The sequence below is a fragment of the Ambystoma mexicanum genome, chromosome 11, assembly GCF_040938575.1.
Source record: "Ambystoma mexicanum isolate Mex_15411 chromosome 11, UKY_AmexF1_1, whole genome shotgun sequence".
In the NCBI taxonomy this organism is placed as follows: domain Eukaryota; kingdom Metazoa; phylum Chordata; class Amphibia; order Caudata; family Ambystomatidae; genus Ambystoma; species Ambystoma mexicanum.
In genome coordinates this window covers 1,298,901,621-1,298,926,392 of record NC_090934.1, presented here as the reverse complement: position 1 = coordinate 1,298,926,392, position 24,772 = coordinate 1,298,901,621, and the positions used below count along the sequence as shown (strand labels likewise).

General features: G+C 44.4%; 1 protein-coding gene across 3 annotated transcripts; it reads right to left on the bottom strand.

The window, feature by feature from the left end:
• Positions 1–1,731: 1,731 nt before the first annotated feature.
• MYEF2 (myelin expression factor 2) lies at positions 1,732–23,912 on the bottom strand. 3 transcript variants are annotated; one of them, XM_069624799.1, is made up of 17 exons: positions 23,651–23,912; positions 22,059–22,261; positions 21,022–21,074; positions 19,900–19,907; positions 19,717–19,810; positions 18,874–19,065; positions 17,054–17,207; positions 15,745–15,794; positions 15,604–15,667; positions 11,749–11,856; positions 11,615–11,668; positions 11,445–11,519; positions 11,003–11,101; positions 9,098–9,166; positions 7,715–7,905; positions 7,587–7,638; positions 1,732–2,145 (listed from the first exon to the last, which is right to left on the bottom strand). In XM_069624799.1, exons 1-17 carry the CDS (start codon positions 23,785–23,787, stop codon positions 1,982–1,984), a joined length of 1,767 nt encoding a protein of 588 aa, XP_069480900.1. In that variant the 5' UTR covers positions 23,788–23,912; the 3' UTR covers positions 1,732–1,981. The 3 variants fall into 3 exon arrangements, with proteins under 3 accessions (XP_069480900.1, XP_069480899.1, XP_069480898.1); XM_069624798.1 differs by lacking the exons at positions 19,900–19,907; positions 21,022–21,074; positions 22,059–22,261; positions 23,651–23,912 and adding an exon at positions 11,257–11,373 and having other exon boundaries at positions 11,445–11,516; positions 19,717–19,867; XM_069624797.1 differs by lacking the exons at positions 19,900–19,907; positions 21,022–21,074; positions 22,059–22,261; positions 23,651–23,912 and adding an exon at positions 11,257–11,373 and having other exon boundaries at positions 19,717–19,866.
• Between the last annotated feature and the right edge of the window lie 860 nt (positions 23,913–24,772).

Genomic DNA, 24,772 nt, shown 5'->3' with positions numbered 1-24,772 from the left:
CTTGGAAGCACCTCATGGCCCTCTGCTTCTGCCCTTGCCCCCTGCCGATCTGTTTCTCTGCACTGTGTACCTGGCCACTCTGTCCTCCGGGCCCAGGTACCTGCTCACCGTCACCTTCCTACACTGCCTTTTTGCACTGGGCTCCATCTGTACCCATACAGTCACCCCACCCCCCTTTCTTCTGCACTTATCCAAGAAACCTTGTCTGCTAATCACAGCACTTGCCACCTTCTGGCTGCATTACCACTGCTTATTTATTAATACTTCTCTTTTCTCCTCCGCACTTTCCACTTCTCCCCCTTCCATGCATTTACTAGGCCGTTCTCAATGTCAGTGGGCCTAGTAAAATCGTTTTTGTTCTCCCCGGTTCCCCTCCCTTGCTGCGCTCTGAGACTCCTGTACGAGCGTGATATGAATAAATCAATTCAATCCTCATTTCGCCCCACTCTCACTGCTTCTAGCAGTCACCCCAACATCTGTCACTTCTGTAGTGCCACCTCAAACCCTGCTTTGGGAACCGTCAACCCCTTATGGAGGACTCCAGAAGGGGTTCCAGTAACTTGCACATGTGAGCCTGGTATTTAACTCAAGGTGCTTTTTAGGTGATGCACCCCCCACCTTAGGGAAAACCACTTAGCATCTAGGGTGACAATGGGGCACCTCAGATCTTTTTTCTCAAAGACACTGCATGTTACTCTAAAGCACACGAGTGGTCCGTGGCCCCATAAGAAACCATGAAAGGGGTCTTGTTTGCACTAGAAGGAACTAGAGGTTGCCATATCACCAAGATCCTCCCAGTGGGTGAGCATCATGTATTCATTTAGCACTGCCCTTTGCTGTAAAATGTAGGGTTCCTTATGAGCAAACGCATGGTCTCCCCTAGCACACCAACCTTAATTAACTTAATCAGAGCCAGGCTCATTGCACAACAGTAGTCATATGATTGAATCTACCTTTAACTGCCATGGGTTTTCTCCCAGTGGCAAGGCCTTTTTGGTGATTTAGGTATGTTGCCATTCAATGCCTTCTAACATTCTCTCATTAAACCCTTTAAGTGCCAAGGCTGAGGTATCTTGTCCTTGGCAACAGGGAGGTAATCCCAAGGGCACGATACTTCGCCCATGGCACTTAAGGGGTTGACAAAATAAAAACTAGCTTCCTACACAATCCTCTCCTTGAACACAATACACTCCCATTTAGTTTGTTTACCTCCGCTGCACAATATTCATACATGGGTGACTAATGGCTGAAAAGCACTGAAATGGCACCTCCCAAATGTGGACTGCGCAACCCCTCCCCCTTCACCCCACCCTCTGAGCATGTTCAACCAACAGCACGATGGGACAATTATGGTGAAAGGTACTATACAAACGACAAATGAATGACATGGGCGCTACACCTGAAAAATAAAGTAAACAGTTGGCAGCGGTTCAATTCCCACATGCACAAATCTACTTTATCCAGCCAGGCATTGCACCAGCCTAGACATCGGTGAAATCTCCCACATGCACACCAGACAGTCCCATAGGGGCACACTGCCACACCTCCCCTCCATACTCCCATGTTCACCATTCCTCCACACTGGCCCAAAGGCAAGACCACTGTGTTAAGAGCAAATTCTCAATGCCAAGCCTGGACGGGCCTTGTTGGCCGACACTGGCTGTTTAAAAAACACCCCTCCGCCTCTCAAAAAAGGTGAGTTATTAAATGAAGACATACTAAATTAAAGACTTGACAGTGAGAAATGACTTTTTATTAAAAACAGTATATCCATTCATATAAACTGAATGACCACAGGTACGCCGTCTTAAAAACCAAACTTAGTAAGATTAACAAAAATCACAGTATATCAAACTATATACTGTTGAGGCTGGTGGGACTTAAAAAGTTACAGCTCTTCTAAGCATACACTTACTAAAAATGATTCACCAGGAGAGATGACAAACAAATACAGGAATGTTCTTGGAAATAAACTGGAAAATTATGCATTTCTGTCCATGCGGACATCAATCTCTCGGCCACTGATCTTCATACCATTCATTAACCGACATGCCTTTTCAGCAGTTTCTGGCAAATCAAATCGGACTGTTCCACAACCTTTAGATTTTCCATTCTCCATTTTTATTTCAGCAAACATCACATGACCTGAAAAATACCATTAAAAACAAGTTACCAAGTGCAATGATATGGTTCATTAGATCAAATTACACAAAATACATTCAAGAATCCACCAACCACCCCAAATGTGAAAACAGACTGCTGAAACAGGCAACGTAAGCAGCTCCACTAAATGAAATCAGCTTTTTTTGCCATATTTTCATTTTAAATGGAATGCCATGAAATGCATATTGAGACGGTGCCTTAATTCCCATGCTGAAGCCCAAGGATGTGGCATTACCAAGCAGAACCCTAAAATCAGAACAAAAGACCACTATCCCAACTAGAATATGAATCAGTATGCATACATTCCCCTTTTGGGGCGAGTGGCCCCAAAATGGTTTTATAGACAAAGGTGCAGAGCAATACATTGACACCACAATAGTAATAAGCACTGGCAATGCCAACAGTGTGGGTGTTTGTGTGCACTTGGCAGGCACTGCCTTAGTATTATTACCTGGCTATTAACAGTAGCAGCTGCAAAATGGTGCGTGTAACTTGGCATCGAGTAAAAGTGCCTGGCAAATGCCTATCAGCTAAAACGATTGGCTTTGAAAGGACTTTAGTAAAGGACATTCATAGTGCTTATTAATAGTGGCTCATAGAAGGCTGGTTGACATTACACCAGTAGCCCGTTTATAACTCCAATTAAGTCATTAGCTAAGACTTCTTTAAAATACACTGGTAGGCACTTGAGGGCAAAGTTAGTTCTCCAAGAGGCGTTTGGGTGGGAATGGCCATTGGGATTATTAGCATGGCCTTTGGCAGTCATTGAATGGGCAAATAACCTAACACCTACTTGTGTCCCTCATATGCCAATTCTCCCCATCTGCACTCTTCATGCAATAATCTCAGAATACTGGTTTTAGCGCCACTTAATAGCCCAAATTAATGACTCCTGGACCTTAATTCGTTGGTGTTGTCTATAGTCCTTGCCTTTGCCGTTATGTGCTCCAAATGTGTTAAGTGGCGATATTCATGTGGCCTCGAAATTTAGAATTTCTGGAAGCCATTAAGGGTTTACTTTCCAATTATGAAAACGCATTGACAGTTTTCGGGAGGCATGGATCCACATATTCCAGCGACTGCCATAACAGCACTAATGGACACAATGGCAAAAGCTGGAAAAGTGTGCCAGTGCCTGCCAAATGCATATCCAGGAGCCAAATCATTCATCTGTGCCAATGTCTTGAGTAATAGGACTCCAGTGCAAGGAACAGATGGAAGCACACCAGTACATCTAGTAAATCAGTAGCCGATGGGCAGGTCCGCTACACCAGTACCTGCAATTAAGGTTGCAATGGCCATTGGAACTGAACATATTCACAGGTGGTTAAATGGGCAAACACCCAATGATTGCTGTTAATCACCACATCTCATCCCTACTGACTTTGCTTTCCATAATAGTTTCAGCACCACACAAGTCTAAATTAAAAATGCATTCAGTATCAAGAGGTGCAATGAGACTAAAGATAGGAGGGTTGCAGGTAAAAATCTAGATACATTCTAAGACACCAGATTGCTTTAGGGAATGCTTACGTGTGGGATCAGTGAGTGCAACATCAGTTTACAAAAGTGCGAGGATGGAACCTTTCCCATTGCTCCAATAAAGGAGGAATACAATACTTGGCAACAGAAGATACATACAAACGTGTTGCAGGGTGGTCCATTATCCATTAAAAGTGGATACTAATTTCATTGGAGGCGCTACTATAACAAATGTGGATAACACACTGACCCCAAGGGCAAATTTGACACTCCCATTGCTCTGGGTAACCCCCAACGCCCAAACCCTATTTTAGCCCGCCAGGTCCTAGTTTTGAATGAAAAAGAAAAGATATGAAAGTGGGCCCTAAAAAAGAGAAATCGTGTTAAGGTACACTTAAAGCTTAAGTCTACAATTGGTTTTGTAGGCCATGAAAGAAAATCCATTAGAGTCCAAAACAATGTACTGGAGCATAAACAAATGCATCGTTTTTACCCACTCCATGCACGAATTACATGGTTGTGGCGATACAGGTCTATCCTGACATCTATATGCCAGTATTCCCCAATTACAAACACCCTCTGCTTTGCCCATAGTGTGTGCAATACTTTAGAAAACATACCCACACAGGCTCTTCCATAATAGGCCAGTACGCACACAATATACGTAATTTGGCTTTGCCCATACCAGTAAATGCCAGAGTAGGAAGCATGTATTTGATGGTCACAAAGCATGCTGTCCTACCTCCCCAACCCCTGCTTGTGTAGAAGCTGGCAAAGCATGATACTGGGGGCTGTATGTACATACATATCCCCTCGAGTAATGGTGCTGTAATACTGAGTCGCCCCATGCGGCGCCTGGACCATGTTCCTGTACATTCTGTAAAGTTTCGCAATATAAATGTGGGAGCCGCCAAAACTCTTGCTCAAAACAACAGTTCCCCCTTTCAGATACAGGACAGTACACCCCCCCCCCCCCCCCAAAATCACAGGACAGTGCTCAAGCCCCCTCCCTCATTACTCTACCCCCACTAAAAAGAGGCAAAAGTAACCCTAGACAGAAATATGACTGTTAGCATATGCCACACCTAGATGGAATTCTCAAGCTTAGTTTGCGCCAAATCTAGGCAGTAACATGATTGTTGGCATGTGCCCGCGTTGCATCTAACTAGAAATATGATTGTTAGCAAATACCACACCTAGATAGAATTTCAGAAATGTGACTATTAGCATATGTGACTCTTAGCATGCACCACACTTAAAACTATGAACCTAGCTTGCGCGGCATCTAGATAGAAATGTGACTTAGCATGTACCGGACCTAGATGGAATCCCACAATTGCAAGGACAGCAATGCCAACTAACCAACCAACTAACAATTCCATCCCTCTGCATACACCTCTCAAACTATAACCAAACACAACCACAAGCCTTAAACGCACCAATCCGCACAAACTTCACAACAATGCAACAAAACAAACCACACAGACTTGCACAACAGCACACGACTACGGACCATAAAACACCCCAAGCCCAGCCGACGGACCCACCGGGCTGAGGTTGCCAACAGCACATCACTGCTCTCTTGCACTTTTCCAGCTTATTCCTACTAACCCACCCCCCTCCTCCCCTTTTCAGAGCCGCCAGAGCGCCAGGGGACCACTTTGGTGGTGATAGTGCGCGGTACAAATGACCATTTACATTAACAAACAAATGCATCGGTTTTGCCCACTCCATGCACGAATTACATGGTTGTGGCGATACAGGTCTATCCTGACATCTATATGCCAGTATTCCCCAATTACAAACACCCTCTGCTTTGCCCATAGTGTCTGCAATACTTTAGAAAACATACCCACACAGGCTCTTCCATAATAGGCCAGTACGCACACAATATACGTAATTTGGCTTTGCCCATACCAGTAAATCCCAGAGTAGGAAGCATGTATTTGCTGGTCACAAAGCATGCTGTCCTACCTCCCCAACCCCTGCCCCCCTAGTGCCCATGTTGCCCACCTCAAATTAGCCACGAGGAACAAGGCCATCTCACAATAAGATGTCCAGGCTGCCTGCCCCTATAAAGTAAACCTGAACCCCTTCACGCAAATACTTCAGTTGGTGTGGCCTGAAAAAGCAAGTGAAAAAAATGCTACTGTAAGAAAGAACAAATGTAGACAACGACCATTTTATGCAAATGTTTTGGGAAATCTGCCATTGGACACTATTCCTTCCCTTCTAGGCATCTCCGCTATGGCTCTAGGCTTGAACCACTTCAAAAAGTCGAGGCAAGTGTTCTGTAAATGCCCCGTTTTGGCTTTGTGGATTATTTCTTCAATACATGATTTTACCATCAGCGCCCAAACACTAGTCTGCAGGTACTTCCATTTGTGGGCATAAAATTACTGTTCTGTTAATTTTTCTGCTTGTATAATCAAGTAGTCCATATTTTCAGGAGGTGTCCAAGCAGTGCCCCTGTAGTGATACACGAAATTGCAACCTTGCCAATCAGGGCTTTAGATGACAGCATTAGCCGCTGAAAGCCAATAGTGTATTCAAAGTATGTGCTAAAAATGCTGACAGTAGTCTGTTGTAGCACTTCCATTATGCAGTAGTGAGCTACAAGGGATATGCAGGCCTAGTATGAAATAGGTCAAATTAAGCATTGTTGATAGACAGGCAGGGAGGGCCCCTAGCTATGTAGCTAATAGGTATTTTTGGAGTGTTTGGAAGATCATGGCACCTATATAGCGCTTAGATAGCCAGTCTTAAGCGCTATAAACACTAAGCTATGAGTGCATGCCTTTTAGAGCTTGCAGATGGGGTTAATACATCCCTGCTTCCCTTAGAATATTCAACCTCACTAACGGTAGCCCTGGCTCCAAGCTAATCTTCCTTTTCTCTGGGAAGGTACTGATAAGACATTCCTCAGCCAGCGCAGATGGGAACCAAGGGAGGGGGTAGGAGCGAGCAGGGAGCATCTCAGAGAGAGCTGGGTTTTTTCCATGAACCAGCCTCACAGGGAAAGTTCTGGAACTATGCGTCATGGTGACTGACAGCAAGAGATTATAAAATATCCATGCACACATGGGATCAGGGGGAGATCGTCCTGTGGACTTGATTCGTGTACAGTCAGGTGCCCGGCATTGGCTCTCACGGTGTCCTCCAGCCTTGTTTTTCTATGAAAAACCCAGGTCTCCCAGGGCTGATATTAAGGGACGTAAGACTGTGTTTCTCTATATTTCTCTATGTTTCTCTATGTTTCTCTAAGTTCCATGTTTCATTATATTTTGCATTGCTCTAAGTGTTATGCTTTGTAATATTCTCTAACTTGAATCCCAAATGTATATGAAATTCACTGCTTAGAATAAATATGCTAAAACTTTGAGGGTGTCATTTGTCACTAGCATGAGATCACTGCTCAGCACAATAGAACCTGTATTTTGGGCTGAATTGGGTATTTTTGCTCTCAAAGGGCTGGCCCCGAGGAAGATTTTGCCCATATCAAGACAGCCCCCCCACCCAGATTCCACCACTGAACTATCGGTTCAATTACGTCCCATTGCATTGAAGGAAATTGCGCATTAAGTGGCAGTAGGTTAGTTTGCATGCCTTCCAAGTTGACTTGCTTAGCCACGCCTATGTTAAGGAATGGAAATTGCCCAGAGCTTGTTTGAATTGTATGTAGGATCATTGTTTATAATTAACCATCAATGGCTCAATTAAGTTTTAGGAAACCACGTAGTACGAGGTAAGCCCCTAGATGGAGGTTCATCCAAAAGCTGTAATAACCCAACCACTAATTTCCGACAGGAATGGGCTCGATGTTTATTCTTGACTAAGATTATGCATTGCTGGCTAGGTACCATGTAATCAAATAGTCACGGAAATAACTGCAACAAATGCAGGCACCTTCCAAATAGGATGTTCAATCAGTGCATACTTACCACACTGATTAAATTTTTCTTTCAGTTTCGGCCACGTCAAATCAAATGGGAGCTAACAAAAGAAAAGAAAATATTTAACATTCAGATAATCAAAGAGGCCCTTAACATAAATGGTGAATAACACTTACATTTCTCACAAATATCTGGCAGCCCTTCGTGCCAACTCGTTCCCTTTTTCCACCTCCCAACTGATTAGCAGCACCAAAGCCACCAAATCCTCGATCCATGTCTAGGCCAGCTCCCATCCGATCATAGTTTGCTCCCATCCGATCCATCCCCATGCCCACTGCCATATTATTCATTGCACCCATTGCACCACCTGCAAAGTAAAAAAAAAAAATCGTACAGTGCTATGGATTACAGTAACAGCGCGGCACCCAAAGCTAACACATGCAGGCACCTTGCGATTCCAACACCTCAAGCACCTAGGATCGTGCAGGTCAGTCACAACAAGAACATTTGATTTCACAGCATTGCCATTAGCTGCATGCCATATAGGCTGCCATTGTCGCTTTCCAACTGGCACAGCGAATCACTGGGACGTACGATCGCAACACCTGGCAAATGCCGCCTAGTACCAATGCACAACAAAATCAGGCCTCACAAATTGTTAAAGTCCTTCTAGGCCTGCACATTACCCCGCCCCCAATGGTGATGATCATATTTACCAACGCATGTCACCATAACCACACTTCATATCGGATTTTGCAAGCCCCGGAAAACGGATGCTTGTTTTTAGCAGAACTTAAACAGAATCACGTGTATGAAGGCACACATTAAGGCTGGTCCATTACACAGGAAGGGCATTTATAGCCACAATTAAATGTCAGGCTGCTTAGAAAATACACTGGCAGAACACTTGATATTAGGAGGATGTGTTTTGGGCATTGGTGCAGGTAGTGGTCCTGACTGGCCAATTGGCAGACAAACCTATTCAAAGTGACAATACTCTGTATGGAGCATAAAAATCATCCTACAAGGCAAACCCACCGTTTCAGGAATGGTTGCAAGTGGTGCGAAAATTGATTTGCGAAAAATAAAATAAAAAAATAGAATAAAGAGGACGGGGCAGGCTATATGCAATGATGGGCATTACTTAAGGATCTCGGAGAATAACGAAAACACTAACTTGGTTTGGTAGTATCTAAACGCACATTTTCACTTTACATTAATATTATTACTTTTCAAACTATGACACGCAGTTTCCCCTCAAAACACCCACTGCTTACCAGTTTTGAATCCCTCAGCCATATTCTCCACAAGGTGCACAAATGCTTGGCGGGAATGGCTGTTCACGAGCCTCTGCACGAGGGACCGGTTTTTTGAACCAGTGAAATTTCCAACTATTTCACAATTTTATGTGCTCAAAGAATTGGGTATGTAAGAAACCATACAAAAACGCAATACCTTTGGCCCCAAACAAACATTTCAAATCTGAATGTCACATGCACAAGCCCACGACGAAATGAAGCAACGGGTATGCTTCTGCGAAATTGCGCTGCATTACTTACTCATTCCAGTACCGACAGGTCCCATACCAGTAGGGGCCATCCCACCAAAGCCACCAACCATAGCACCAGCTAAAAAAGAAAGTTTAACACATTAAGATTGAGCACAATAAGGACGATTTTCATAACTAGAACCACCATGGAGCCGAGGAAACTACAATTTGAGTTCACCAACATGCTCACAGCGGTCTTTAGAATTAACACTTGCAATTGAGTATAAGAAATGCTGTGCAAATAAGTGGAGAACACAGGTGTCACTATGCCTCGCTGGTAGCTTGCAGGTGGACATTTTAATGCCAACCTCACTAAGGTCACTAATGAGCAACTTCAGATAGTTCTCCAAAACATGTGAGCAGCAAAGGACTGGAAAGTGGTTTTGACCTAAAATGTTCTTGGAAGGGATTTACAACAATGCTTTTAAGCATGTGCGTGGAAGACGAGATCCTTGAAAGCCATAGACATCTTAGCCCAATTAAATAGTTACTAAAATGGATTCGGTAGCGTTTATATGGCGCTGCGAACCCTCAGGTTTGTAAGCGCTGCTTGTTATTAGCCACATACAAAAAAAGTCAGACTTGCAAGACTCGGCTCTTGGGTAGAAAAAAGCTACCCAATACGATGAGCTTCATTTCATGTTTGGGTTAGAAAAGAATTCCTCCATATCGGCAAAAGACCGACTTTGTTCTAAGGCCATTACAAATATGGATTGGACCCAGTGTTTAGTGGATACTCCCCTAAAATGTTGCTATTTCAGTTCTCCATGACTGGCCAAGCCGGTCTGCATTCCCCACCCCGCTATCAAGGAATTGCTCTCGAAGCCCCTTTTTTGATGACCGACCGTGTGTCTGTCAACTAGCACACGTTTAGTAGTTGCAGCTCGTTCTGAAACAAGGGTAAGGATGTATTGTTTTTGCCAGATGGATAAGCTCTCATGGCAGTGGGCGTTTCATTCGACCCCCAAAAATGCACACGTTTTTGCCACAAAGTTCAGGTGGTGGGTTGGGGAGGGCCGGCAAAATGGTGGGGCTCGTAACATTGTGGAAAATGTTGAGGGGAACAAAAAAGTGCAGTGTTTTAAAGACCGAACCGCTCCGACTTAACAGGGCTATCTTCTTCGAACAGGACACATGCCCATTCCACCAAATTTAAACTGCCTGTCCAAGATCCGGGCAGCCATCACATCGGACTACTGTCCGATTTCTTGATGTCAACATTTTTTTTGCCGTTTGACAGTATTTTTGGACAATCTACTGCAATTACCATTAGGGTTTGAAACCCTGAATGCTTTCACCAAGGTAAATTGACAGGGTGCGTTACAAATTATGCACAGCACATTCCTTACAACCCTTTTGGTAGCCTCAGTGCAGAAAGACTAAATGCCCCAGAAACCATAGACAGTTCCCAGTGTGTGACCAAGTTGCTTTATGAAGGGACAATTGAACCCAAAGTAAGATTGCAGCTCCCAACCGGGTTAGAGTCAATAGTGTAAAGCAGAGACTTCTCACACGCACCTTATGACTGACTTAACTACGGTTCCCGAGGGCGTTCCACCTACCAGCGCCTTGATATACTGGTACATAAGGCGCTATATCAATGCAAAATAACTTCCCATTTGCTGTCCTTACGGCACTGCATTAGGTCAGAAGTCGACACCACCAGTGCTGCAATACGGTTTAGCCTACCAATGTATGGCAGGATGCTAAATCGCCTACCAACCCTTAAAGCCACTATCTTGTTAATGCCCCTTTGTGAAGTAGAACGAGGATTATGCAGGCCTGAAAGCCCCATAAAGTCCAAGATCTGGGACACCACCTGCCCGAGGTTGCTGAACCCTTGCCAAGAAATCTCTGCCCCCCCCACCCCTCCCCAAAAAACATCCACAAGAGCATAAAAGGGCAAATAACATACCCATTCCTCCAAAGGAATCACCAAAGTTACGGTTCAGGGCCATATCACCACGAGCAAAGTCTCGATCCATAGTATTACCCATTCCAGCACGGTACATATCTGTAGAAAAGAAAGGGGCAAAAAATAAAAGTAAAACCTGAATATGCAGCAAACCACAATCTGTGCACCGCAATCTGTGCACTGTGGCTGCAACTAATATGTAATCTATGCGAGCCCAGAAAAGCAGACATCTGGTCTTTAACACGCCAGCTTACCTCCCATGCCGCTTGCCATGCCTCCCATGCCAGTTCCCATTCCTCCCATGCTGTTTGTCATGCCTGCACTCATGCCAATGCCCATATTCCCTCTGAAGTTATCCACACCACTCATTCCTATGCAATGGAGAAGTAAATGTTATAGTGGAAAGATGATCATTTATGTACGAAAGTGGAATTTGATTTACCTGGCATTCTGTTGACGCCGCCAAATCCTCCCATGTTATTCATTCCTTCCATCCCTCCAAACCCACCAACTGCTGCTACACAACAAAATAAACACAAATACAATCAAAAATGCAATCTTGTGGAAGCCAACTTAACATACTACAAAACTGGTAACCCTACAAAATCTTACCTCCAGCCGCTCCTCCCATTCGGTTCATTGCTCCAAAACCCGGGCCTCCCATTCCTTAAAATAATAAAATCCAATTATTGAAAAACATTAAAGTACGGATATTTACTGCAAGCCAATTAAAAGGATGACACTACCTGCAGGGCCCATATTTCCCATATTTCCCATTCCACTGGATACACCCATGTGAGCGCTTATAGGCTGTCCACCAGGACCAAGGCCCATGCCAATACCACCGAGACCACCTGAAAAGAAACATTGTAGGATTACTTGCTAGAAGAAATTGGACTTCAGAAGTTACCAGCTGCATTCCAGGATTGCTACTAGAACCCTTAATTATGCCAAGAACGCCCACTACTATGAAGTTTCACGGGGGTCACACACACCAGAACATTTATGGTGATAATGTGCCCCCAATGCTCACCACAAGTACTCCTTTATAGCCATTCCAGTGCTTTGCTACCATTTCTTCATTGCTTGATCACACAAGCACAAATCAGTCTGCTGGATAACACGAGGAATCAAAACAATTCGATGAACAGGGTCTAGAAGGCATCACTCAGTAAGCTGGAAATACCACTGGGGAACGAGGAGCCAGTCTATAGCATTCTGCACATTTCAGACCCCAGGCTCTGGCCTGGTTTACTTACTTCCTCCGACCGACCCTCCCAGGTCCAACTTCGGTCCTTCCTCTCCATCTCTCCACACCTGCTGTGTTCCCCTGGGGTCCAACCTTTCGCCCTGGTTGTTCAACAAATATCTGGCAACTCCCGCCCACTGCATTGCTGCGTTCTGCGCCAACTTCCAATGATATGCAGATGACACCCAGCTTGCTTTCAGGCTCCCCACTGCTGCCTCATCTCTCATCCGATTGTCTCTCTGCAATCCTGAGTGGTGCGCTGCCAATTACTTCTGCCTGAATGCCAGCAAGATGATCCTCTTCTTTAGCACACCTGCAACCCTTTCCCCCACTCTGGCCGGCCTACCATGGCCCCCCTCCTGCTCCCACCTGCAAAGCCAAGAACCCCAGGCTTATCTCAGACTCAGCTCTGGTCTCTTCACATCTCTCTCCCAAGTCTACCAACTGCAGCACCCATTCTCCCTTTCCCAGAAGCTCACTGTCCAGCGCTCTGGTCCGCTCTAAGCTCGACTACTGCAACACCCTCTTTTTAAATCTGCCAACCTCTACTCTGTCCTCGCAACCCGCCCAGAATAGGACTGCAAGACTTGTCCTTGCCCTCAAGCCCAGGGATTGTATCCCTCCACTGGCTCCCAGTGGATGCAAGGGTCAAATTCAAGACCCTTTGCATTGTCCACAAGACGTTCTGGCGCCTGGGACCAAAATATCTCCAGCTTTCTCTTCTGAAGTATCTTCCTACTCTAGCACGTCGCTCCCCCAACTCCTTCAGGGTCAAGTGCTTTTCCAAGCAACGAGCTGGGGCAGATCTTTTCAGTGTTCCTCACAGCCCCCCTGCCTCTGAAACCTGAGGAGAACCACCTCTGGTTCCGGACGCAGCTCAAAACTCGATGCTTCTGCCTTCTCTTCCCAGCTGATCTGTCTGATACTGCACTGGTTACCTGGCAACCCTGCACTCGGGGCTGCATCTGTAACCCAACAGTCCCCCCTACCTGCACTCACTTGCGGTTCAGCAAGTAACCTTGGTGTTGAGATCCTATGTCCTGCACTTACTCCTCCCTGGCAAACCCCCCCCCCCTGCGAATGTCACTGGCCCTAGTAAGATAAGTTTGTCTTGCCGCCGCCCACCTCCATCGTCCCCGCTAACAGTTTATGGCTGCGCTATAAATATATCACATGCGGCACATTGGGCAGATAATGTGCAACTGTTTTATACATGCATTTAGAAACATTCCCAAACAGTTGCAAACACATGCATATGTGTTACCCATTGGTCCGATGAGTTAAAACAAGCTTCTGGTAACTCCCATCGGGACAGCCATGATCTATTGGGCAAAATTGGGAACTAAAGCCTCTCCCAATGTCAAACCCTGTGCTTGCAACAAGGCCCATGTTAGTAGATATGGGAAGAAGCTTGAATGAGGGGTATACACAGGAACCAAAAACAGCATAGGCAGGCCCAAAAAGTAATAACCAAAGCTCAACTGCCCTGACAAAACATGGGTCACCTAAATTACTATGGCGTTCTTGAGCTATGAAATGGTACCAGAATTGACCAATAGGTGCCACTGCACTGTTCTCAACCAGACTCTGTGGGATATTAGAAGACCATTCATCAAAAACAATGAACCATAGGTGTATAGCACTAGCAGAAAGCCAAAAATATCCAAGATGTGTAAAAAAAACAAAAAACAAAAGGGGACGAACATACAGCAGTCAGCTGGCTAACTCAATGTTTCAAAAAAAAAGCCAACCGCAATTAATAAACTGGACAGCTGGGGACCACAGCCATATCCCAGAGAACATTGCAGAGAGAAGCTGACACAATGGGAGCAGATCTACGCCCTCCCTTCAAAGATCTAAACCCATGTTTTCTAGAAAAGCACATTACCGTTGAACAGAATGTAAAGATGTCGCAGTAGTAGATTCCTTTATATAATTGGTTTGTCTTGGTTTTTTACAGTGGTAATATTATCAATTATTTCTCCTGATGAAGATGTTATTTCAATCACTTCATAAAACGTCGAAACCGGTAGAGAAGGATGTTTATCATTTATTGTTGAAAATACCAACTCCACGGAATAGAGCACATTACATGTGGATAAAATAAAATATTAAGACTGTGGGGCTAATTTATGAAATGCTACCACTCATGAATTGTACTAAATGGTTCAAAAGTTTTTACTGTGAGTGAATGAGGCTGATTGATTTGTGCTGCAAATGGTGTGACTGTTGATGAATGATGGTGATGTTAGGATATTATCTGGTGTCTTATGCTCTCCTGCAATGGTAATGTAATTTCATGTGTGCATTAATGAATGATTAATTCTTAATCTTAATACATTTTTGATACCGTTAAAACTAAGAAACAACCTCTGGATAAATGTGTTCAGTATACTGCAGTTTGAAACTAGACAGGTAAAATGTCCGAAAGAGACCACTAAAATACTACCTTGTCAGAGAAGCTAAATTAACCAAATATCACCTCAGCTCGATGGGGGCAAAAAAAAAAAGCAATCACGATTTTAAAAGTAGGTCTTTAGTTTTACCATTTAATAAACCTGACCGACATGGGTACTGTACTCCCCAGATGAGAAAACTGGCAAGAAAAAAAAAGGCATCCAAAAGAAATTTTAGTATAAACGAGTGGATTTTAATAGAGAAGTGAGGCACCAATCGTCACCCCACCACCTTCTGCATCTGGACTGCAAAACATTTTCTGTGCACCAAAACAGTACTTGCACAAGAAAACCATCTGTGGCAACATTCACCTGAAAAAAACCTGCCTCCGCCGAGTGCCAATATTCAAATGCCCCACTCCCAAAAACACTACCCTCCTTTCTCCCATGCATAAAATACAGAGCTGGGAAAAGTCCACCTCACTACATCGTTTACAAAAAAAGGACAAAAACACCACTAAATGTAAACAGTGCACTGCACTAGAAAGGTATGTCTGAATACAAGTGCTCCAAAAACACTATTGCCATATGAAAAAAAGATGGTACTTTATCTGAGCGTTTTTTTTTAAATCTCGAAAGTTACCAGCTGGGTCCATACCAAGGGAGCTCCAACACGCACTACACACCACTCAATTGTCAGTCACCAAGAGTGGGCACAGGTAAAACTCATGGCAGCTGTGTCAACAAGGTTCAAAAGAAAGTGTAACCTCAAAACATAGGGCTAAAAGGTATAGTACTCACTGATCCCCAATGGGAATCTCTGGTAATTCACAGTACATTCAGTGAGAGAAGGCTCTCGATTGGGCATGGGCCATGTTCTGGCATACGACAAGTAATGCCCCGATCCATCCGATGGGAGTCATTTTCTACTGTAAAGAAATAAATTTAAGACTCACGTGGCAACTGTGGTGCTTTACTGTCAGCCATACGAAAGTCATCCTGAGGGACTGATTTATCATCCTGCAAAAAGGCACAAAGTAAGCTTGACACCAAATGCTAAGTTAGTACACGTGAAGGAATAAGTACTTGAAACTTACCATTTTCACATGCATGGGTCTGTCAAATAGAAACTGCCCGTTGAACATAGCTTAAAGGTTACGTCAGGAAAAAACATGTTTACACCCCTACTGTTACCTTAACAGTAGCTCAGCAAAATTAGGATTGCAACTACTCAATATAACAGCAATGTCCGAAAAGACACCAAGACCTCCAATTCCAGGATTGTTTAACTACAGGCCCGAGCACCAGATAAGGTACCCCTCAATAGTCATAAGAAATATGCATACATTTTTCATTGTATGCACATTTTACAAGAATATTAAGGGGTATCCGACATGTTTCTGGAACCCGAGCACTGGCGTTGGACAACCCCGTACCATTCAAACCATAACCAAGTGATGAGGCAAGGCGCATTTGCATTGACAGCCCTAAGCTACTGAATCTTCCTTAAAGACACAAACTATTGACGCACAACAGTGGGAGACAGAGTGACTGACCACAAGCTGCAGAGAAAGCTCTGCACCCTGGTCACCAAGTTATATTATACTAAGCAGGAAGGTTGGTCTGTTGGTGCATAGCTAAATTGAAGTGCACAGCTTAATTTAATGGCAGCAACATATCCTTGCTGCCAGCTGCCAACTTTGCATGGTTGCCAGCTGACACCGAAACATAATTTGTAGGTTCACCTACACTCAGTTAAACCAAGTAGCAAATCTCTCTGGAATTGCAGGCAGATAACCTGCCTACTAGACACTACCCTTAAACATGCAAACACTACCGACTACCTGCTTCCCACCCACAAACTCCAGATGAGTTTAGATCAATACAACAGAAGAGGCCCCAATAGTCCCACTCGATCTAAAAAGAAACGGTAATATAACTACAAATGCATCATAATGCATTAATTACAATCACAAAAAATAATGTCGAGTGCCATTTTACACTACAAACACCAAGAACAGGTAATGTGCCACAAAAATAAAATGGATGGCTTTATGGCACTGGACAGCGATAATGGATTGGCTAGTACGAAATGTACTGTGTCCATAAGCAGAAAGGAGGCAATGACTGACTATCCATGACTGGTGGCTTTCCACTTTGTTCGCCCTTCGCCCCTATTGATTCTACTCTAGTTCTGGAAATGGAGTACAAAAGTCCCACAACTACAAATTAACCGACGTAAAACAAATGACAGCTATGAAAAGAACAAAGTATTTCCATGGTAAGGAAAGTTTGCATTGCACTACACAGTCTAGAGGCTTAGTGCCATCCCTGCTTAATACAAAACATTCACACGTACAGAATTGAAATACAGTCGAGTAGTGAAATACGTTAGAAAAAGGATACAGATGGCTTGAACAGCTTCAAATGCTTGTTCGAAGGTGACTGTTCCCATTCCACGACTCTTGCCATCTTGGTCTTCTTTAATGTCTGCGCGTTTCACAGTGCCTGCCATGCCAAACACCTCCTTTAATTTTTTCCAGCCAACTTTGAAATCAAGCTGAGGGTCGAAAAAGTTGCTTGTTATTTGGAACAGATCACAGAAGCAGCCCATGCAATGATATACAATCCATAAACACAATGTTAAGGCTATGGGTGTCTAGACAAAAACGGCCTTTGAGGAACAGCCTGGACGAGTTCCGTGATAATTTCGCTTTCTGTAGTTCGCCCAACAAAGATTTTTCGCACATTGCCTGCCAGCCCCCACCTACAACCCCCACACTAGGAATCGGGCAGGGCACAGATTCAGCCTGAACCCCATCCTTCAGCACCCCACACGCCCTAAAAATAAACGCACACACCGGTTATGATATGATATGGCATTAGTAACGCGCCTATACACAGGTGTTTCAAGGCGCGACGGGGAGGGGAGGAACAAGGGGAGACAGACAACGATCCTACTAGGCCAGGTGTCATTCAGATCGCGCAAGTGCAGGGGTGGGGGAGGGGGAAAGTGCAGTACAAGGTAAGTGGCGTAAAGTAATAAATAAATAGGGCCAGCTGGTGCAAGGTAAGTGCAGAACAAGTGCTGGGAAAGGGGGGGGGCTGTAAGGATACAGAGACAGTCCCGCAGTGCAGAGGGGTTCCAGGGCATCAGTGCAAGTGGAGAGTGGCTGGGCCCAGGACCGAGGCCGTTAAGAGTGGTCGAGTTGCAGAATCAGTGCAGTTTCAGTGAAGAATATTAGCTGTTCAGCAGGGGAGAGGGAGAGAGAAAGCAGAAGCAAAGGAAGGTTTTGAGGTGCTTCCGGAACCGGAGATGGTTCTCCTCGAGTTTCAGGGAGGCAGGAAGGCTGTTCCAGAGGGAGGCCCCTGCCGCGGAGAGAGATCTACCCCCAGTTGTTGCTTCGAGAAGCGGCTGACCCTGTGGGAGTTGGAGGCGGATGAGCGAAGGGCTCGGGAAGGAAGATATTTGGGAAGAGAGTTGAAGGTATTTAGGACCCAGGCCCCAGAAGGCCTTGTGGACAATGCAGCGGGTTTTGAACTTTATCCTCGCAGCTACTGGGAGCCAGTGTAGAGATTTCAGTCCTGGAGAGATACGGTCCCTGGGCTTGAGGCCAAGGACAAGTCTCGCAGTTCTGTTCTGGATGAGTTGCAGAGGGCGGAGAGTGGAGGCAGGCAGATTAAGATAGAGGCTGTTACAGTAATCTAGCTTCGAGAGAACCAGGGCTCTGGAGACAGTGAGCTTCTGGGGGAAGGAGAGGAAGGGAAGAACACCTCTGAGGAGGTGCAGCTGGTAGTGTGACTTCTTAGCGACGTCAGAAATATGAGGAGAGAAGGAGAGTGTGGAGTCGAAGATGACCAAGGTTTTTTGCCCTTCAGGTAGGAGCAGGGAGAGGGCCAAGGGAGGCAGGCCAGAGAGCTGCAGGGTTCTACATTGCGGCCACTTACAGATCCGGGGGTGTCAGTCAGCCCCTGCGCGCACGAGTGTGGCACAGGAGGCGACAGTCTGATTTAGAAAGACTGCCCCACCCCTTCACTTAGGTCCTCTCCAAGGACAATCTGGTTGGGCGATTTGCTGCGTGAGGAGTGTCTCACCATATGTGGAGCTTAGCCGCTAGGTACAATGGTGTGTGACGTAGTGTGTATATTCAAACTGATGACCCAGGATTACAAATAGTCAAAGGACTTTGCAAAAACAAATCAGCTTGTAGCAGGTTTCAACTTACATTAGCAACGAAGACAGTGCTCCCAAGCCTCCCAGCCTGTAAGGAATTGATGATATCAGGCGGTATGTTGGGATTATTCAAAATAGAGGGCGGCAAATTCATCATCCCTGGACGAACATCGGAAACATGTCCTGCAGAGAATCCTCCTCCAGTGCGGCTTAAAGCACGTCGAGCATGCTCTCCTTCAAAATCCTAGAATTAAACAACCACTGTATTAAACATTTCTGATTGGTCACCCCCTAAAATAGGTATTAGAAACCATAGTGGAGCATGTCTAACTCCCACAGGGATAACAAACTAGACGTGGGACGTTAAAACGGGGTGCGGAAAAGAAATAAGGCAAAATATACTACCATGTGAAGTTGTCTGTCACATTGCCACCCCAAATGGATTCTGTATGCTACAGGTCAATACCCGCCTGACATTTCGTTTTTACAAATTATAGCAGATCTGTTGCCCCAGTTTCAGCGTGGTGCCCACCTCCCACAAAAATGTCCTCCCATAGCTAACAGCACCCACTACCACCCCCACCCATTTGCTACACCTGGTTCCAGTTGAGCGGGCCCATAAAGGAAAACTTACTGCACCATATAGAGCAAATGGTGCAGAGGCAGTGATATGAAGTCTACTTATTACGCTATAATACAAGGATCACGCAAACATGGACTAGGGTATCAGCTTCACTCGCCTGAATGGTCTACCGATTTAACCCCAACAGGGCGTGAATTAGCCAGGAGCCAAAATAAGAAATGCCAAGATTCTTCCAAATAAAAAGCTTGCATATGACTTCTCAATCAGTTAACCGATTAGTGAACACCATTCACCAAACTAATCGACACTCACCTCTTTAATGTTTAAGGGTCTCCCATTAAGGTCCTGCTTCGCCATTACTTCCACTGCTTTCTTCACAAACTCTGCATCTTTGAACTCAACCACACTAAAAAATAAATTAAAAAATAGAAAAAATTAATGGACATCAACCACTAAATAAGAATAAAAAGGCGAATTATTTGGAAAGTGACTTACCCACAACCCTACACCAGTGTACATTTTCAAATATGTAAAGAGAAAAAAAAGAAATTAGTTAGCCTACATTTCATCTTAAAAAGTACAAATTAAATAATATGTCCATCTATCGATCTAGTTAGGGTTCTAGTTTTAATCTCAACATTAAGGTCAACAGGGAATTAGGAGATGTCAAAAGAAGTTTTCACAAAAAGAACAGACTACTGTGTAGCCCACCACCCTTGGCTCGCTGCATCCAATTCACGCACAAGTCCCCTGGAGTATAGCCTGCCAGGGTGTGCACAGTGTCGGAAGCCACATGCAAGCTTATTTTATGCTTCATTGATTAGCTACACTGGGACATTTTCGATTGAAATTAAATATACAACTATGGAAACAGTGCATCATTAGACATGATCAAGCAGTGCCTATAGGAATCTGATACATAAGTAGGCACTGTTGTACGGAAAAAAATTACAGTTCCTATGGCATGCCTACATAATGTTTAACAGTTACTCAATGTGGGCGTTATTAGGATAAAAAGATTCAACCCAGAAATTGTCAATGTAGTAAAGGAGCCCCATTTAGTGTTAGCTTATAAAATAAGGGAAAACGTGGTCTAGCAATTTGAAACAAAGTGATTATACATCATTAATTAATTTGAAATAATGGGTCCTCGATTCCAGTGTCATGTTTATCAAACCAAGTCTGCCATCAGCAGAATCTGACTTCGCAACAATTTCCTTCCATTTCAGGATACAATATGACAGGTCAATTGATCCACAGTACTGTCTTGCGCAGTTCTGCAAACTGCCTTGAGAATGCCAAAGGTACAATACTGCACTACTGAAATTGTCCAATCAGTGTAGTGATGAAACCCATAAAACAAATTCAGATCACAAGATCTAAAATCCCACTTTGTTGAAGAAGACAATTGGGACAATATATTATGTTTGTAAACTAGGTTAACCGTCAGCCTGCCGGTTGAATTTCGGTAGCATCCAACTGTTTACAATGTAGGAGCCAGTCATGAAACAGTAAAAAAATGAAACTTACTTTCCAAAACTGGTACAGGTATTAAGCAAAAATAAAACTGCCGAGGAACTTTAAAACCTCAAGCAGGTTGTTGCCCACGGCACTTACCCTTGATTTTCCTTCAGCATCCTTAAAGAGCTCCACGTATGTAACCTCACCAACTACATAAGACATACAAAGGGAATACCAAGAGACAATGCATTTAAAAACACCAGCATCTTTCTTTTCTGTGCCCAATGCACAACTCTACAGAAGAAAACCCTATCATTCACCAACAATAAAAACATACCAGGTAGCAATGACTACATCATTTAGCCAATAAAGAAACGTGAAGGCCACATACCCAATAGCAATACAAAACTATATAGCCCAATTCTTAATACAAAGAATATTTTGGCTAGCATGATCATTTGTGAGTACGGTCAAATTGGCCATTACCCTCAATTTCAAACATTAGCACACTTCAGTGACTCGTCATCTCAAGCACAACAGCTGTTTTAAGGTGACTTTCTACCTGAATGAATTCAATCTTTAAAAGTTTACCTTCAATATGAAAAACAAATTTACAAGCCAAATATAAAACAGCAGTCAACACTTTCTAAAATGAGGGGGTTCAGTAATAAAAAAACCAATCAAATAGTCATGTCACCTTACAACAGATACGCCAAACAAATTTCTCACAGAGCTACCTTACAAAACATACAGTTTGGCAAATAGAAAAATTATTTCCATGGAAAGTAGGAAATCAAACGGTTGTTACTCTGCCACAACTAAGCAAGTAAGTGAATGCAGGGTTAAAACGTTTCAGATATCAAAGAAAAGCAATGTTGGTTTACATCACCAGCTTACTGGCAATAGGCAATGAAGACATTCATTCCAAAGCCAGACTGTCTACCAGGGTGAGGATAAATCGCTTCTGGAAAGCATCCATTCTAAGAATAGGTCACAAACGGGACTTTACTGTCCAATAAAAATAATCTACAAAAAAGCTTAACCATTTAGGAGCATGATGGCATGCATGGACAAATCTATCGTTATTAGGGGAGAACTGAAAGCAATTTGATTGTGCTATAAGCAATGTAGTTGTCTCAAGGGTAAAAACGTGACATGATCTTTTCCGTGAGATTACGATGAGATGAAATTACCTTTGTCTCTCATTAGATCTTTGATAAGTTGCCACTTCATGTCGTATGGGATGTTACTAATGAAAACTCTGTTACGTCCCCTCTTTTCGCCAGCACCTGATCCGCGGTCCTTGGAATACGGTTGAAATCTGTTTGCCTTCCTGGATCCAATATTTTTCTCTTTCAGATCCGATTTCGTTTTAACCTGATCATCGTTCTCGCTACTTTTTCAAAAGAAAATGCGTTAGTATCGGGACAAGAAAAAAAAAAAAAAAAAAAAGGCAGCATAAAGTTCACGTGACTGCTTACAGTTGTATACTTGACTCCGAAGGCACACTACCGGCAAGCAAACTGGAAAAAGCCTCCTTTCTACCCCAAAAAACATGTCGTAAGTGTAACATTATGGGAACATGGAAATCCCTCCCGGAATAGTCCATATGTAGGCAACACCGCCCACAATCTTTTACAATAAAAATAAAAAAGTATTCTGTGGACTGTATTCGAGTCATCGTCATTGGGTGTAAAATTATCCTCGATTACGGTTTGGGGCTTGATGTTGCGACTAATAGAAAAACATTTGAATGCAATATAATAATTCGCATTTATATAGCGCTGCGAACCTTCGGGCACCTGAGCGCTGCTTATTGCCCACGGTGTGTGGTGTAGAAGCTGGGGGGGAAGGGGCATACCCTTTACAACACTTCGGGCTTGGTGAGCGGAGCTGTACATTTTGTTTTTAAGTATAAATCATAAACCACAACTGCAGGTGGAAACATGAAAGCGGGAGGGCATATTTTAGAGTGGTCAAGAGAATAACATTAAAAATACACTATTTAAAATTGTACTAGCGATATAGTTCGAATTCCATTTCAGCCAACCTGTGCAACTAAACGTTACGCATGGGACTTTGTTGGGGGCCATATAGAATAGGCTGATGTTAACTCGGGAACACTCGAGAACATCAGTGATACCAGGAAACAGAGCGGCGCAGGCGTGCGCACCTGCCGCTGTAAAACAACGGCAAGTAGTCCACCAAGTTCAAAGGACAACAGCCAACATGCAGCTGCACTTTCTCAGCCCGCCCGCAGACCGTTGCCAGAGTAACCCCGCATCCGCTCGCTAAGACACATGGAAGTCTTGCGCCACCCAGAAGTAGGCCAGTCCCACCCACAGGCCCCACCGAGAACATAAGGTGTAGGGCCAGTAGATCCACCGGGGAGCCCATGCCATACGGCATAATCGGACCGTTTGGGCCTACGCGGAATATGCGTGCTTGACGGTACAAACGCTTAGCACCCCCACCCTAAACATGACTAGGAGACCCGCCCGTAGCATGCCGTCCCTCTATGCGATCTCGGTATACCCATCGGCGAAGGGCCATAGCCCCAAAAAAACGGGTCCTCTTCGCCATCCGGTCCCATACACCTCCGCCCAGTGGCTTCACCAATCTCACACCAAGGCCGCAAGGCCTGCAGGTCATTAACCCAGTCTTCCCGCGGACCGTGTAGTGTGGCCTTCCACCCCGTAACGCACAAGCTACATTAAACTGCGCGGCTTCCCCATCAAGCCCCCGCCCCGTTCCCCCAGACACAATAGGTAAGGGAGGCCCGTACGCTTTCACACTGTCCGAGTCGCCGTTCTCCCCCGTGGGCTGGTCGTCGCAGTTGTTGAGCTCTTCGCCCCCAAGCTCTTCTTGGGCCCCCTGCGCTTCGACGGCTTCCTGGGCCTCTTCCCTGTCAATTTCTTCCATTCTACCGAGTTCTTTGGTGTTCCGGTGGTTGTCGAAGCAAACAGGCCGCTCAGGATACGACGTTAGAAGGAAAGAAGTCGCCGCGTCTCACTGCTGCGAAATGTCGCCAGAGGGTTGATCTCGCGAGAAACCACGTAATCTTCTACTGGGCATGGACATTGATAAAGGACTAAAGAACACATATATAGCGCAGCCATACCTGTTTAGAGGCTATCCGGGGAGTAACAAAGAAGACATCTTACGCTAGTTTACAAAACTTGTTTTTCTTTCAGTGTTTGATATTAAAAGAGAATTGCTGTTGTTTTAAGTTTTCAAATTACAGTTTATTTTAAATAGGGGTTCCTTTATGACTGTTTTCTTCCCTATATTTGGTTGCAAAACAAAAACTTTCCCGTTTTAAGATGGCTGAACTGTGTATGGGCAATAGTCCTTCTTTTACCTCAATGCACGACGGATGAGTGCGCTTGCTTTCTGTTTTGCTGTCGAAAAAGATTTAGCATCCGTGTACAAATAGACGTTCTGGAAAAGCGGCCATTTTATATTACAGTACATTGGAAATGTATGGCACGCACACCGTATTCTCCAACATGCCCCCCACCAAAACAAGCTGTGGCAAAGCCAATGGGTTTGGCGTTTACTGCTGATCATTGCATTATGCATTTAAAGACACATGGGTGAAAGGATCAGATTGCACATTTACAAAGGATGATGTGAGAATGGACGCGGGTGTGCAAGAGATTGAAAAGGGGCATAAAGAAAGGGAGGAAGCATTTGAGGGGGGCGCCATTGGAGCCGGGTAAGAGAAAAGGTGAGGTCCGAAGAAGAATGAGAGAAATAGTAATGGCTGCGAGAAAATGTGACAGTTGGAGACGATTGAATGAGAGTGCAGATACATATCTGGTTGGGCCTAATATATGATAATGTAGGCCATGATTGTGCAGGTGATTCTTAGCAGACGGCTAGGAATAATGAGCTGGTTGAAGCA

What these genes read in the sequence shown, in the direction of transcription:
- MYEF2 (XM_069624799.1), bottom strand. Translation starts at nt 23,787, where the DNA reads ATGGAAGAAATTGACAGGGAAGAGGCCCAGGAAGCCGTCGAAGCGCAG. An exon ending in GCACTGTCTTCGTTGCTAAT is followed by an intron (nt 17,208 to 18,873) that starts GTAAGTTGAAAC and finishes TTCGACCCTCAG; the next exon opens with CTTGATTTCAAAGTTGGCTG. An exon ending in TAAAGCACCACAGTTGCCAC is followed by an intron (nt 11,857 to 15,603) that starts GTGAGTCTTAAA and finishes GTTTCTTTTCAG; the next exon opens with GTGGTCTCGGTGGTATTGGC.